This window comes from Hippocampus guttulatus, chromosome 20 (genome assembly GCF_054856545.1).
Source record: "Hippocampus guttulatus isolate MCC_2025c chromosome 20, RoL_Hgut_1.0, whole genome shotgun sequence".
Classification (NCBI taxonomy): Eukaryota; Metazoa; Chordata; class Actinopteri; order Syngnathiformes; family Syngnathidae; genus Hippocampus; species Hippocampus guttulatus.
Window position 1 is genome coordinate 4,086,590 of NC_141280.1, and position 13,335 is coordinate 4,099,924.

Genomic DNA, 13,335 nt, shown 5'->3' on the forward strand with positions numbered 1-13,335 from the left:
GTAGTAATTTCCAGCATATCCGATTGACGTGCTTTGTTTTGAAAATATCCCAGACCATTTCCGGTACTGTAAATCGTAACTCTACGCAGCTGTGACATCATTAGTACGTCAGCTACGGGACGGACACGCTGCAAGTAAGCAACAATGATGAGGTACGACATGAGGTAAAGATGGATAAAGTCACGACGGACCCCTCTGCGGCTGATGAGGATGACATTTTGGACTCAGAAGTTGTTTGTTTGATGAGAGTCGGGAGGAATTCAGACTGGCTTCGCTTGGTAGAAAACACAGAGGTACGAACACTTTGCTAGCGTGGTTAGCTAGCTAATCAAAATAACCTGTTGTGGTGAAGCCACAGGTGCTAGTATGTAGCCACAAAGACTGACAAAAAAGACCGAGGCACTGACTCGTACCTTTCTTGCGTTTAGGTTTCAATTGGCCGTGGTTTTGACGTGACCTACCAACTCTTGTCTTCAAGTTACCCTTTAATGATTTCCAGGCTGCACTGCACATTTTCTCAAGGAGAAGATGGACACTGGACAGTGACAGACAAGCAGGTACGCAGTCGTGGGACGGAGGTGTCAATTAGAGGCCTATTTGTGTAATTACATGTACAACATGGAACATGGAATCACATACATGATGCAGTTTTGCAAAGAGGGATATCAGAGTCGCTGTGGTAAATCCAGCTAATTCATTACCATACCGTTGCACAGCGTGTGGCCTAAGGTTCCATTTTTAGAGTTTGTACATATCTGTAGGCCCAGAAAGCCGCAATGTTTGCGATGTATGAAGTATGTTTTCTTTCATTTTGTGATCACTGTCAAGAGTCTGAATGGTGTGTGGGTGAATGGGATCCGCATACCCGCTCAAGAAGCCCACCTGCTTCAGCTTGGCGATTCTATACATCTTGGCGTTCCTGTCATGGGGTCCAAAGTAGAGTTTGACTACATCCTTGTGCAGCGGCCCCTCAGAGAAATTCAGCACCTCTTGGCAAACAGACAGAAAGAGCCCGAAAAAGCGGTGAACATACCTAAGAAATCCAAGAGAAAACTCACTGAAGAAGAAGTGGAGCCATCAACCTCAAAGGCCAAATTGTACCGCTGCTCATATCCGGACAAGTCGTTGGCACAGCCATGCCCTCTGCCACTAGCCAGGCGCCACCAGCGCCGCAGTTGCCCTCAGCTGGAGGAGGCCACTCCCAAGCTATACGTGGAAGAGGCGGACCGGGGCTGCGGTGGCTTAGATGTCCCCTGCGACCTGGACAACTTGCAGATGTACGTGTCGATCACAAAGATGACGCATACGCTCTGTTGCTATAAATATCTAAAGGTTTTCTTATTCTTATTATTGCAGGTACAGCCACAACCTTTTGATGCTCAGGGAGCAGGTGGACAACACGCAGAGGCAGGTCGCCTCGCTGGAAGATGAACCCCAATCGGGCGACCCGTTCAGGGAGGAGCAGATCAACCAGCTGCAGTGGCAGCTGAAGACCCTACGAAGCAAGATGCAGAAAATGGAGATGTTTGAGAGATCCTTCAGTCAAACTAAGAGGCAACAGGAGGTGAGAACATGCTCAAAGAAAGTCAACAGCATTTTGCTACACCGTGACCTGATTTATTTATTTTTTGGTCTGGATTATAAGTGAATAATAACGAAGTTCTTCTAGCATAGCATTGGGATGTTTAATAGTACTTTTTTCATGAATGGAATTTAAGAGAAAAAGACGTGTGGCGACGCCACTTGAGCGAAGCCCACCTCAGCAGTCGCTGGTCCGCTGCTCTCTGCTGTGTGTGCGTCAGCATGAACATGTACGCACGCGCACGTCTTTTGGCTTCAACCAATCAGCGCTGATGTTACAGATCAAAGAGCTTTGATCTACGAGAACAGCTAAGCTAGTCTATCCGAGACTACAGCTAAAGTAGTACAGACGACACGACGCTCGAGGTCGGATGGACACGCTCTCATTGGTAATCTGTGTGTTTTCATTTTTTTATGTCCAAATATATATTTTTCTACGACCATAGCAGTCTTGTCCACGGCGTCTTTTTTTCGTTCCACCGGGTTTTAGCGAATGTGTTTATGAAGAGACCAAAATCTCTTTAGACGCACTGTCAGCCATGCAGAAATTGAGTTAGCATCTAATGTTTAACCAGTTGTTTTACTCCCTCTTCTGGATACAAATGCTTAGAAAACACAGCAGCAAAAGGAGCTGATGGAAAAACAGCTGGAAGATGCCTTGCAAGAGGTAAAATCGCACACGATACGCAAATGAGAAATGCATTCGATGTAAGATTTTCCTTCTTATTGCTCAATTTGTTCTCAACACCCATTAGCAGAGAAAAGTAATGGATGAACTTGCACTTTCTCGGACAAGGTTCGAGGAGATTCTGTTGGCCAAAAACAAAGAGCTCGAAGTGACGAAGGTGGGTTGCGACACCGGGAATCTCGTTCACGCGCCGCATTTGTAGGGCCTCATGCCATTTCTGTTCCCAGGAGGAGAAGGAAAAGGCGAGGGCCCAAAAGGAGGAAGTTGTCACACAAGTGACAGAGGTCCTGGAAAACGAGCTTCAGTGCATTATCTGCTCTGAGCTCTTCATTGAGGTGCGAGTCAGTCCAATCTGCTCACGTTTGACTCGCGTGTCAACCGATAACAGACCAAAAGGACACGTTTTTCTCCTTTGGTATCTTCAGGCTGTCATCTTGAACTGTGCTCATAGCTTCTGTTGCCATTGCATCAAGCAGTGGCGCAAAAAGAAAGAGGAGTGCCCCATCTGCCGACAGGCCATCAAGTCCCAGACGCGATGTCTTGCACTGGACAATTGCATCAACAGCATGGTGGAGAACCTCAGTTTGGATATGAAGGCCAGACGGCAGACGCTCGTCTCTGAGCGGAAAGGAGAGATGTGCGTTAAATCTGTCCAAGACGGAGGCCCCTAAACCTCAACATAAGCGTTTTGCTCTGTTCAAAGGGAGTGACATTTTTACATCCTTTCATCAGCCTGTTGGGATGACAATGACACTAGTGATAATAAATACTGACAGTAATTAAAAATACACTGGGTCTTTTTTCGCGGTCATCATGACAGTCGTGCACATTACTACAAAACATTGCGCATTGAGAAAACATTACGACTCGATTCAGTAAGTAGTTTACGTGAGACAGAATGTATGAAGACCTTTAAGGTTGCCCAGCATGTTGGATGTGGACTTCGTGGAAACAAAAATGCCTTTTTTTGGTTTTGAAATGTAATGTCAGCATATCAGTGTCAATATATGAACGTGACCCAGGTCACACAGTAATTCTCTGGACGGTTCATGAGCATTTTTTGTTCTTTTCCCGTTAGTTCGCCAGCAGCTGGCCCTGCACATGTGATTGGGATACAAGATGAGGGGAGCAGCAGCGATAGCACTAGCGATGGCAGCTCTCTCGACTCTGTGGAGACCCACGACAGGACCGATTGGACCTCCAGTCCTCATCACAGCACTTCCTCTCATAGTGAGTTTGAAGTTACTTCGAATGTGATGGACATTTTGTTAGACGCAAAAAGAAAAAAAATACCATCCTGGCAGTGCACCTGTATCATCTTTTGCATCCAAATTTCAATCCACAGCGACAAGAAAGGAACTTGGCTCATTTGTTAGTATTTTGTGAAGGTTCTTGTGAAAGCCATTTGAAAAATGTTGGAATTTTTAAAAAAATTCTTTCTATTTTGCAGATGTGTCTGAAATCCAGGATGAGAGCAGCATCAGCAGCAGAAGTAGCAGTTGTGAAAGTGACAGCGATAGCAGCTCTTCTGAAGATACTCCAAACAGCTCCCAATGGGCCTCCAGACCGCTTCGCAGCAGTTCCCATTACAGTGAGTGAAATGGTGGAGACTTAATGGGGAATTAGTTGTATTAGTATTATTTTTTTAATGTTGTGTATCAATCTCATGATCTAGTGGCACTTTTCCGGATGCTCTTATGGCTAAGGTGAGTTGATATAAATGATAATAGATGAATTGTACATCCCCCAAATCAGATGTTGAGTGTCGAAATGAATGGGCTCACCTTCGAGGCACACGTTAATCTTTACTTCTGTCATCAGAGTTGATTGGCAGTACACACTTTGTCGTTGTACTACACGGGTGAATTTAGGACATTTTGTAACTTGTATTACATCATCCTAGTCTTAGAACCTCAACTCCAATGAACAAATGTTTTTTTCTGGTATGCTTCGCAGGTTTGAGGACCAACTTTCGTGATGAGAACAGCGATTAATAGCAACAACCGGTGTCCATAACAACAGCCTCAGCTCTGTGGACACCTACAACTGGACTTCTTTGGATTCCTGTTTCGTAATAGTAATTCCTATCATTGATGCACTTCGTGTTAAGAGCTGTATTTCGAAAAATTATGTTTTCCAACTAAAGCAATAAAAACATTTCCGTGTTTTTTTTCTTTAATTGACTGGCCCTTCATCCATTTCTTGCTGCCAATTTATTGCATGACTAGTTTGTCTCCAGGTGCTCAGCCATTGCGTTTCCCCAAACGTCCTGCGGGTGACAGCATTTTGTTAATCCTTTGAAGAGCGTTCGGTTACTACGGAAACGCGTGGCTCGCCGAGACCCCTGGTATGTGACTTCCGATTGAATACGAATTTAATTTTACCAACAGTGTAGGACAAAGTATATTACCGTGAGTCTTGCCCCATTAAATCGATAGAAGAGTTTTACACGTGCCTTGTCACAGTTAGCGAAGGTCGACTTGACTTTCGTGCAAAGTGTGTGTTAGCGTGACGACTTAATGTTACCAAGATGACTCATTCAATGTGTTCTTTCAGACAAATTTGTTACTTCTTTTGTGTGTGTGTGTGAATACTTGTTGCTTGAGTGTTGTCGCATTTTAATGGTGCAAACTTCTTGGTAGTGTTTTGTTGACATTTATTTTCGCCTTCATAAGTTAGACTTGAGATAAAGATAATTCACGTCGTTTAAACATCGTGTGTTCAGAGACGTTTGTGTCATATTTTAGGCTAAGTATGTAAACATTCTGGTACCATGGATAACACAGAACGACGAGCCTTAAAATAAAAGTTGTGATTTACAATGACATTCACAAAGTGCATGATAATATTTACCTTTTCTTTTGTAGTCCTCCACAAACCTCCTGCAATCATGTCGAGGCTCACTGGAGGCCCAACCATGCTGGCTGTGGACAGCAGGAGATTGAGGAGAATCATTGCCGAAAATCCAAACTGGTCCTTGGGCCTTGTGCCCTTTTTATCAACTCTCTGCCTCGAATGCATCGTGAGAAACTTTGAGGGTATGCCATTCTTTTTACTCCCAACCTTCATATCATATCACAAGATTTTAGAGTCATCAACTTCAAGTGCTATCTGTGACAGGCACCCCCATCTATGAGGAGCTTATACCCAGCCAGAGAGATTTTGTGCAGGAAAGGCTGTCGCCCTCTCTACCCCTTCCTGTGACCGCCAACCTGGTCGATGATGGCGTCTACTGGCGCCGCTGCTGTGAGCAACGGTGGGAAATTTGTGACGTGTCTCACTACAACCACAGCTGGAAGCGAATGTTTTTCGAGAGACACCTGGAAAATATTATTGAGCATTTCATCCCAGAGACAACCCCGCTTAGGATCGTCAGTGAGGAGATCCCACTGTGCGAGGCTTACGTGAGGAGGCTGGACATCTCCCAGATGTTGCCGCCCATCAAGGAGGCCAAGGTTGGAAAGGGCGACGCCGTCGACTGGCTGAGCGAAACTGACTCGGACGCAGCTCACATGGAACACTTTGACTTCCGCACTCTGCTGAATCAGCTCAGCTGCTTGGAGGAGTTCCACTTGACCTACTGGGTCAAGCAGTGTGGGATGAACTTTGAATGGAAGATGTTTGAGATGGCAGAACGAGACTGCGAGACTCTCGCCATGGCGCTTGAGTCCTGCAAAACCTTGAAGGTACAGTGATTAGAACTGGAGTTGCATACACAAGTAGAGAAAAACAGATTTTTCAGGTTGATTTTTTTTTTTCTGATGACTGCATTTAATAACCCCTGCTAGTAATTTGAAACACCTCCTAATCTGCTTCCCATTCCTACAGGTCGTACGACTCTACGAAAGTCACATTGATGATCAAAAGTGCAAGTTGCTGGCTAAACACCTAGTGGACCACCCCTCCCTGAGAGAGCTCAACCTTTCCCACAATGTGATCGGAGATAAGGGGGCCAAGGCTGTCGGCAAGCTGCTCAACAGCAGCAAACTGGAGATCCTCAACTTGAGCGACAACATTATTCGAGATGTGGGAGCCAGCGCCATTGCCGAAGCCTTGTTCAATAACTGCACCCTTTTGTCCCTCAACCTCAGAATCAACCGAGTGACCGACGAGGGCGGGCAAGCAACCGCCAAGGCCTTGCTGAACAACAGCACCCTGCTCCATCTGCACTTGGGAGCCAACCTCTTGACTGGGCCCACTGCCATTTTGCTCTCAGAAGCGCTGGCTAAAAATCAAACGCTCAAGACCATTAACCTCTCCTGCAATAAACTGGGCGTGGTAAGTGTGTTTCATGTCTTAAGATATTTCAAAGATGGCCACCGTGACGGGCACACCATCAAACAGCCGTCATATTCAGATACCGGCCGATCCCGGCTCAACTTCCAAAACGTCACATGACCAAACTCAGAAAACAGGCGAGCCGGGATTGTTCCGTTACCTGAGCCCTGAGCAACTGTGATGTGTGATTCCACAAATACATTTTTAATCTGCTGTGTTTAGACTAGTGGGGGGTGCATCGATATTATTGTAAAGAAATTTTTTCAGTTGACTTCCCCTTTAAGAACAAAATTTCTTCTCCTATACTTACATTTGAGACTTTCTAGATAACATGTAGGGAGTTTTTCAGTATATTTAAGTATTTACGTCAATTTGACTTTTAATGTGGTACTTGGTGTTCAGTTTGAGAACCCCCGCTTTCCACGAATCACACCGTATTTGTTTCCCTTGTCTGTATGCAATCAGGATGGAGGCAAAGCACTGGAGGAGGCCATCGCTCAAAACAGCTGCTTAACAGAATGCGACGTCCGTCTGACAGATATCAACGAGCAGAGCGCCTCCATCATCAACCAGGTGGTTAGCGCCAATAAGAGCGCGTCCTTCACCCGCCGGGTGGTTCGCACCAACGAGAGCGCCTCCGACATCAACCAAGTGGTTTGCGCCGACGAGAGCTTAGAGCAAGAACAAGGCGATGAGGAGCAAGCACAAGATGACGAGGGAGAATCACCAGATGGGAAAGGTCAACCAGAAGACGACGAGGTCCAACCAGAAGATGATGAGGGACAAGAACAAGATGACGAGGGACAAGAACAAGATGATAAGGGCCAAGAACAAGATGACAAGGTACAGTAGATGTTGGCCACGTAAAGCCTCTTTTATTTTCTTAAAATCCGTGACGTGCTTTATACTGTACTTGCAACTGAGCAAAAATTCAGTTTCTATTTTTTGCACCAACAGGCACCCTCTGAGGCGCGCACTTCCACCGGCAGCACCTGATGTCTTTAGGTAGATCTACTTACCTCATTTCATTTTATTGAATACTTTGATGCATCATATCGCACATAATTGGCCAACCAAGTAAATCCAAGTGTCCAAAACACTATCTAAATAAAAGAGCTTAACGGGTGGATAGCCCACAAATGTTTGCTTGAAAGCCAAGTGTAGAAGAGTCAAGTCACAAGAGTAATTTTGACCGTCTTAAGAGGGAGACACTGCTAAATACTTTCACTGGACAACTAAAACATGATTGAACATTAGTGGCCGTTTTTCACGATCTTTTGAATATATCAAAATGACCATCAATACACAAATCATTTTGGGGCTTTCAAAAAAATAAAAAATAAAATAAACGTTGCCAGCCAGCCTCTTGTAAGTGACGCTTTTATTTTAGCCCGGTTGTCCGCCACTGCCCACCCCCTCTTGTTTTTTGCAGAGTAAGTCTGACAGTCTCCAGACAAGAGTCCAGCATTCAATAAAAAAGACAAACTGCCCTGAACACTTGACACAAAACAAAACAAAACAATCAAAGGGAGTTATTACATGGTAAAGGGTTCAGTGCGTTTACTAACAGTCATAATATCATTTTCCAGTCTTTTATGGAGCCGTTCTGTTCCAATAGATAGTTTGTTATAAGCACGACTTGGCTATGGCGTCTACGTATAAAAATGCAAGCATATCGTTGGCTGAACTATCCTTACGCGGATTCTTGGAAACGTACGCATGGCGAAACTCTCGTCCTTTCTGGAGGACACAAACACACCCCAACATGTTTTTGAAAGTCATCTGAGAAGAGTGTAAACGGTTAGAGCTGGGGGAAAAAAAATACATTTATAACAATATAAAATCAAGCAAGGAAACGATCAGTAGATGTGTTTACACCCTCTCACTGTTGCGGTGAGAGGGTTACTACGACATGCTATTTCCTTAAAATCAATACAGAAATCATGAATGGGCTATTATGTAATGCAAATTAAAAAAATAATCTTAACTTTAAACATACCTTGAATAACCCAATAGCCACTTTTGCAAATAATGCAACTTTTTCATTCCCCACACAGTTTCAATCTACATATTAAATCACGCTATGGTATATACAGGGTGTTCCATAAAAAAAAAAAATGCTAATAACTGCATATCCTTGGTCACGTGGATACAGTGCTCATCTGTTGCTTTTCACGGACTTAACGGCTCGATCTCATTCAACCTCATCTTCACCCTGAGAGCGATGTCTTCCTTCATATCCGTTTGAAAAGTTGCGGCACTCCCGATTTTCATGAACATTCCCTCGGCCTGACAACGGCATCGAGCCCTCAGTTCTTTCGAGCCATCTTCTCGTATTATTACATGTGACAATATCAGTAGCGAGTGCAGCCCCCCCCGCCTATTTTCAGCATCTTTGAGAGCCAGCTCTCTGCCCGTCTCTCTGATATGCATCAGCAGCTGCCACAGCATCCAGCTTTGCCGCAGCTCCATTTCACCATCAGGAAGGCAGAAAAAAAAATGTTCATTGTAGTTGAAACAATAAAAAGAGGACATGCACACAGACACACCCAAGTGTAAACTTGATTTGGAGGAAAGAGGGGAAAATGTTTTGTTGGTAATAGTTCAATTGCTAGGCACTTAAAGAGGTAGGCTGAATAATAATAATAATAATATTGCCAAGTATTAAAAGTCAACATGTAACTAGTTTGACAGAGTTCTGACATGACAAGCTTTTAATGGTGTCTAATTGGCATTTATACAACATTTACAGCCAGTGTGAAAGCCTTGAAAAAAATGAATGTAGTGCTTGTGTCCTTTGGCGCTCCTCTGCTGAATTATTAATAATCCGTGTTGCTATATTTACCAAGCCAGGAAGTGTAATGTCATCGCAGCCGAGCCATTTCTGCTAATGGGTTATTTCAGCTTCGCTATCAGGCATGAGGAGAAACCGTTTTGATGTCGCGCCGGCTTTGTCGTTCCGGCTTTACATTTGTTTCCGATTTTTCTCCGAAATCTCAGGCGTCCGTTCGCTGTGATGCAGCGCAACCCCGACGACGGACGTTACAGAATTAGTTCATACGTTTTCATGTAAACTTTTTTTTACATGTGTGTGACAGATAAGTTAAAACATGCCTGTTGAGTGATTCGCAACCAGTGTTGGGAGCACATTAGTGTGCTACACACCAAAAAAATTCTGTTCCGTTTTTCCCGCATAATCCCTGTCCGAGGGTCATAGTGAAGTCTCCACGCAAGAGCCGTTTCTGTGCAGGGAGCGATGGTTGTGATTGGGGCAGCCTTCGTTGTTGTGCACGATAAGCACGGGAAAGTAGAGAGCATCCTGGTATGCCGGAGGGCTCTCCTCGCCGCTCTGCTGGCCCGACAGGCAGCGCGTGCTTTCCGTGGGGCGGGTCGGGGGCTCGTTCAGACTCCCGCTGCTCCTCCACAGGCAGCTGCGCCTGGAGCCGTACAGACGCCCCAGCGAGAAGCGACTGGCGCTGAAGGGCAGGCGCGGGCTGGCCGTGTTGCAGATGCTCAGGGCGCTGCGAGAAAAGATGGAGGAGCTGCTGATGGCGCGGTGGCAACGCTGGCAGTTCTGCCTGTAGCTGCCGTAGCGATGACAAACAGAGTAATTCTGGCAGCTGCCCGAGAGCTGGGCCAGATCCATGAGAACCGCCTCGGAGTAGCTGGGCACCAGTTGCTGGTTGGAGCGGATGTGCCACTCCAGCTCCGTGCTGTCCACGGTGTTGACCCGCGGGACGTGCCTGCAATAAGGACGCTCCTCGGAAGGAGTCAGCGGCACATAGTCGAAGCCGAAAAGCTTCTCCACGTGGTAGTGGACGCAGGCGGTTCGGAATTCCGTCAGCACCCGTAAAGGCCAGGAGAGAGTCAAGGCCGCCGTGGTCCAGAAAGCGGAATGCGACGCGTACCAGGGAAGGTGTCGCGGATCGGTGAAGGCAATCATGTATTCCTTAAAGTCTACATTCTTCAGGTGCATCCCTTCGCGGGCCTCCATGTAGTCGTCCAGGCCCTCGTTCTCTGTGAAGAACCTGGCCCGCTGTGTCAAGTAAGAGTTCTCCGACTCCACGTTGGCAAAGCTGAAGCACTTGGTGAACCTCAGCTTGGTGATAGCGAAGCGCTCCAGGCCCCGCAGGTGCTTTGAGATGTCCTTCACCCCGCAGTTCGCGTAGTCAAACTCCGCTTCGGCCACATGCGTGTTGACCCTCTCATGGTAGACCTGAGTGGTGGTGTAGGCGTCTCCGTTGCGGTATCGTGTCACCTGCCGCGTCCTCCTCACGTAGTGGTAGCTGATGGCCTTCCACCAGATGCACGGCGTGGCCTGCTTCATCCTCTCGACTCGCTCGGCCACATTGTCCACGTCCACTTTGTACTGCATCTCGTTCCTGGTGTAACAGTGCCAGCACTCCACGAGGTAGACCACGTAGAGCATGACCAGGAAGGCCAAAGGGATGTAAATGTAGCCGTTGGAGCAGGGACTATCGTGGTACATCATGGACTTCCCCTTGTAGGCGCTGTCGAAGGAGAGGCGTGTGACGGTGGTCACCTGGCACCAGGCCGTGGCTCCCACGCAGCCGTACATGAGCAGGGAGAGCAGCAGACATTTCCAGTGCGTCTTCTGACACAAGGACTTCAGCAGGGACTGCTTCCGAGGCTGCAGCTGCACACAGGAGGAGACGACCACGGTGAGTCGATGGCAATCTGCGTAGATTTGTTCGCACAATTTCGCAGGCAAGAACCGTCAAGTTGCACTTTTTCACTCAAGGTTTCTGGTCAAGTCCGCCGCAGAATAAAATATCAGGTGTGGTCAGGGTAACGCCCTTTAAACGAATACGATGTTAACCTTGGATGATGCTTTTTGAAAAACCGCAACCAAGAAGTTGAACGCAGAAGCGAGCGGAAAAAATGTACAAACCCGCGATAACGCAAAGCAAAATTAAAAGAAAAAAAAAGGAGTAGCTGTGACATAGTTGGGAGAAAATATCTCTCTGAAGCTAAAAATGGTTCAAAATCAGAGACCCGCGTGCATATGAAATATTTAGTCAAATATGCAGTCTCGTAAGTGCTTTTTCATAGTTTATGCATGAGCGGTCCCACATGTCACAGTCTGCGCTTATTGCAAAGCAGAGGCGAGCCCGTGATTGGCAGAAATCCCCAATGCGTGTCTGTCTGACTTTGCATGTTCTATGAAGTCAATGTGCATGCAAGTTCACGTCCATACTCGATGCCAAGCCGTTGATGGAGGGAGGGGGGGGGCAGAGTGGCTGTGTAGCGTAAAGCTGGTGGCGTCCTTCATCACCTCGGGGGAGAGCGAGCCCCGTGCCTGGATCATGAGTTAGTCACGCTTTTTTGGGAAGCCTGCCATGCAAACCTGGCAAGGATTCAAAAGTACCAGGAAGGCCGGATTATTGCTATACTGTATTCATTCAACAGCAAACGGCAGAATGGAAATGAAATAGAGTAAGGCGGTTGTGATTTAAAAAAATAATAAAAGGCTAATTTTAACAAGAGGTTATTTCGCATGTGGTGCTCCCCCTGCATCGTAGTGGACACGACAGTCAGCATCGCTGCATTGATGTATGGAATCCAACATGTCAGCAGCACTTCAAGAGACAGGCGAGCATGAATAATACACGTTGACGCCTAATGCTTCTCACTTCCATCTTGGTCACAATTAATTTGTCTTGAATGATAAATCACTTCTAAAAAGCACCTTAATATTGACTCGCCGATGGAAAATTTGGTTTTAAATGAACATTTACTTTACAAAAGGGTGATTTAGCTTGAAATTTGCCATCTGCACACTGCATGAATTTTCTGCAAAAGATACATGACGTCCCGCCTTGAAACATTACAATAGTGGACAATCGCTGTCATGCCTTTGACTTAAGTGCCGCTCTCGCAGTCATGGACACTTTGTCTTGACATAATAAGACCACTTATGTTATATAAAAAGCCTCTTGTGTAATGGATAAATTGGAGTTACATATTTGACTTCAGAGATCATTCCATATTGGACTCACATCTATGCAGTTTGTGTTCAACTGTGCCGTTGGATGAATACAACATCCTCTGCACAGTCAAATACATTTGTGAATACAGGTTAGAGAGATTAAATATCAAAGGCATCGTATTTCAAAGTGAAATACAATTGAACTGTACATAGTTTACTAGTGATCAAAAATAAACCCCTTTGTTCCCCACAATCTGATTATTGTACTCAGATTATAAGGAGCAGAATGATCACCCCAATTACAGACGTAAGAATACATCATCACGTGGCACAAAACGGTATTGTATGTTTTTCTTTCCACGTTTTTTGTATTTATGGCTTACAAATATTTTTCATACAAATACCTCGTCTTAACATTGACAATTCGATGTTATGAATGCCTCAATGAAATGGTTTATGAATTCGTGTAATACGTTGCTCAGTATGCTCTTGAACCTTTTATGATGTACTGTACCTGAACCCTATTTTGGATACCAATGATGCTCGACTTCACTAGTAATTTAAAATAAACAATTTGTTCAGCACAATCTGGTTACTTACACCAGATTGTGAGGAGCATCTGATTACTCCAATTAGAGGCTTGAATTCCCGCCCCATTTGGATCCAAACGAACGCGACTGATCCAAGCTCCTCACCTCAAGTCTGGGGCTGCCCGGCTCCGGTTCCTCTTCGGGGGCGACGGTGCAGGTGCTGCTTTCACCGGCCGATGCTGGGGACATGATGACAAAAGAAGTCCGGCATGGAGCTCCACTTGGGATGGGACAAAAGAGGTGTGGGC

At 45.8% G+C, this 13,335-nt stretch overlaps 3 protein-coding genes across 11 annotated transcripts; 2 read left to right on the top strand and 1 right to left on the bottom strand.

Moving 5' to 3' along the window:
* The first annotated feature begins 28 nt into the window (after positions 1-28).
* Positions 29-4,448, top strand: rnf8 (ring finger protein 8, E3 ubiquitin protein ligase). Of its 3 annotated transcripts, none has more exons than XM_086100637.1 (12): positions 29-293; positions 429-557; positions 829-1,277; positions 1,357-1,564; positions 2,192-2,248; positions 2,337-2,426; positions 2,497-2,604; positions 2,695-2,906; positions 3,348-3,499; positions 3,720-3,860; positions 3,945-3,975; positions 4,226-4,448. In XM_086100637.1, exons 1-12 carry the CDS (start codon positions 171-173, stop codon positions 4,245-4,247), a joined length of 1,722 nt encoding a protein of 573 aa, XP_085956763.1. In that variant the 5' UTR covers positions 29-170; the 3' UTR covers positions 4,248-4,448. The 3 variants fall into 3 exon arrangements, with proteins under 3 accessions (XP_085956763.1, XP_085956764.1, XP_085956766.1); XM_086100640.1 differs by having other exon boundaries at positions 166-293; positions 500-557; XM_086100638.1 differs by lacking the exon at positions 3,945-3,975 and having other exon boundaries at positions 38-293.
* An 18-nt stretch (positions 4,449-4,466) lies between these two features.
* drc5 (dynein regulatory complex subunit 5) lies at positions 4,467-11,197 on the top strand. 7 transcript variants are annotated; one of them, XM_086100647.1, is made up of 7 exons: positions 4,595-5,307; positions 5,390-5,525; positions 5,621-5,724; positions 5,818-5,955; positions 6,098-6,547; positions 7,013-7,390; positions 7,505-7,908. In XM_086100647.1, exons 2-7 carry the CDS (start codon positions 5,489-5,491, stop codon positions 7,541-7,543), a joined length of 1,146 nt encoding a protein of 381 aa, XP_085956773.1. In that variant the 5' UTR covers positions 4,595-5,307; positions 5,390-5,488; the 3' UTR covers positions 7,544-7,908. The 7 variants fall into 7 exon arrangements, with proteins under 7 accessions (XP_085956770.1, XP_085956773.1, XP_085956768.1 ...); XM_086100644.1 differs by having other exon boundaries at positions 4,467-4,616; positions 5,137-5,307; positions 5,390-5,955; XM_086100642.1 differs by adding an exon at positions 11,056-11,197 and having other exon boundaries at positions 5,390-5,955; positions 7,505-7,552.
* On the bottom strand, positions 7,912-13,312 carry tmem151ba (transmembrane protein 151Ba). The gene is made up of 2 exons (XM_086100648.1): positions 13,193-13,312; positions 7,912-11,204 (listed from the first exon to the last, which is right to left on the bottom strand). Exons 1-2 carry the CDS (start codon positions 13,274-13,276, stop codon positions 9,759-9,761), a joined length of 1,530 nt encoding a protein of 509 aa, XP_085956774.1. The 5' UTR covers positions 13,277-13,312; the 3' UTR covers positions 7,912-9,758.
* Between the last annotated feature and the right edge of the window lie 23 nt (positions 13,313-13,335).

What these genes read in the sequence shown, in the direction of transcription:
- drc5 (XM_086100642.1), top strand. Translation starts at nt 5,091, where the DNA reads ATGACATTCACAAAGTGCATGATAATATTTACCTTTTCTTTTGTAGTC. An exon ending in AGTCCTGCAAAACCTTGAAG is followed by an intron (nt 5,956 to 6,097) that starts GTACAGTGATTA and finishes CCATTCCTACAG; the next exon opens with GTCGTACGACTCTACGAAAG. An exon ending in GCCAAGAACAAGATGACAAG is followed by an intron (nt 7,391 to 7,504) that starts GTACAGTAGATG and finishes TTGCACCAACAG; the next exon opens with GCACCCTCTGAGGCGCGCAC.
- rnf8 (XM_086100637.1), top strand. Translation starts at nt 171, where the DNA reads ATGGATAAAGTCACGACGGACCCCTCTGCGGCTGATGAGGATGACATT. An exon ending in GCTTGGTAGAAAACACAGAG is followed by an intron (nt 294 to 428) that starts GTACGAACACTT and finishes TCTTGCGTTTAG; the next exon opens with GTTTCAATTGGCCGTGGTTT. An exon ending in TGGAAGATGCCTTGCAAGAG is followed by an intron (nt 2,249 to 2,336) that starts GTAAAATCGCAC and finishes AACACCCATTAG; the next exon opens with CAGAGAAAAGTAATGGATGA.
- tmem151ba (XM_086100648.1), bottom strand. Translation starts at nt 13,276, where the DNA reads ATGTCCCCAGCATCGGCCGGTGAAAGCAGCACCTGCACCGTCGCCCCC. An exon ending in CGGGCAGCCCCAGACTTGAG is followed by an intron (nt 11,205 to 13,192) that starts GTGAGGAGCTTG and finishes TCCTGTGTGCAG; the next exon opens with CTGCAGCCTCGGAAGCAGTC.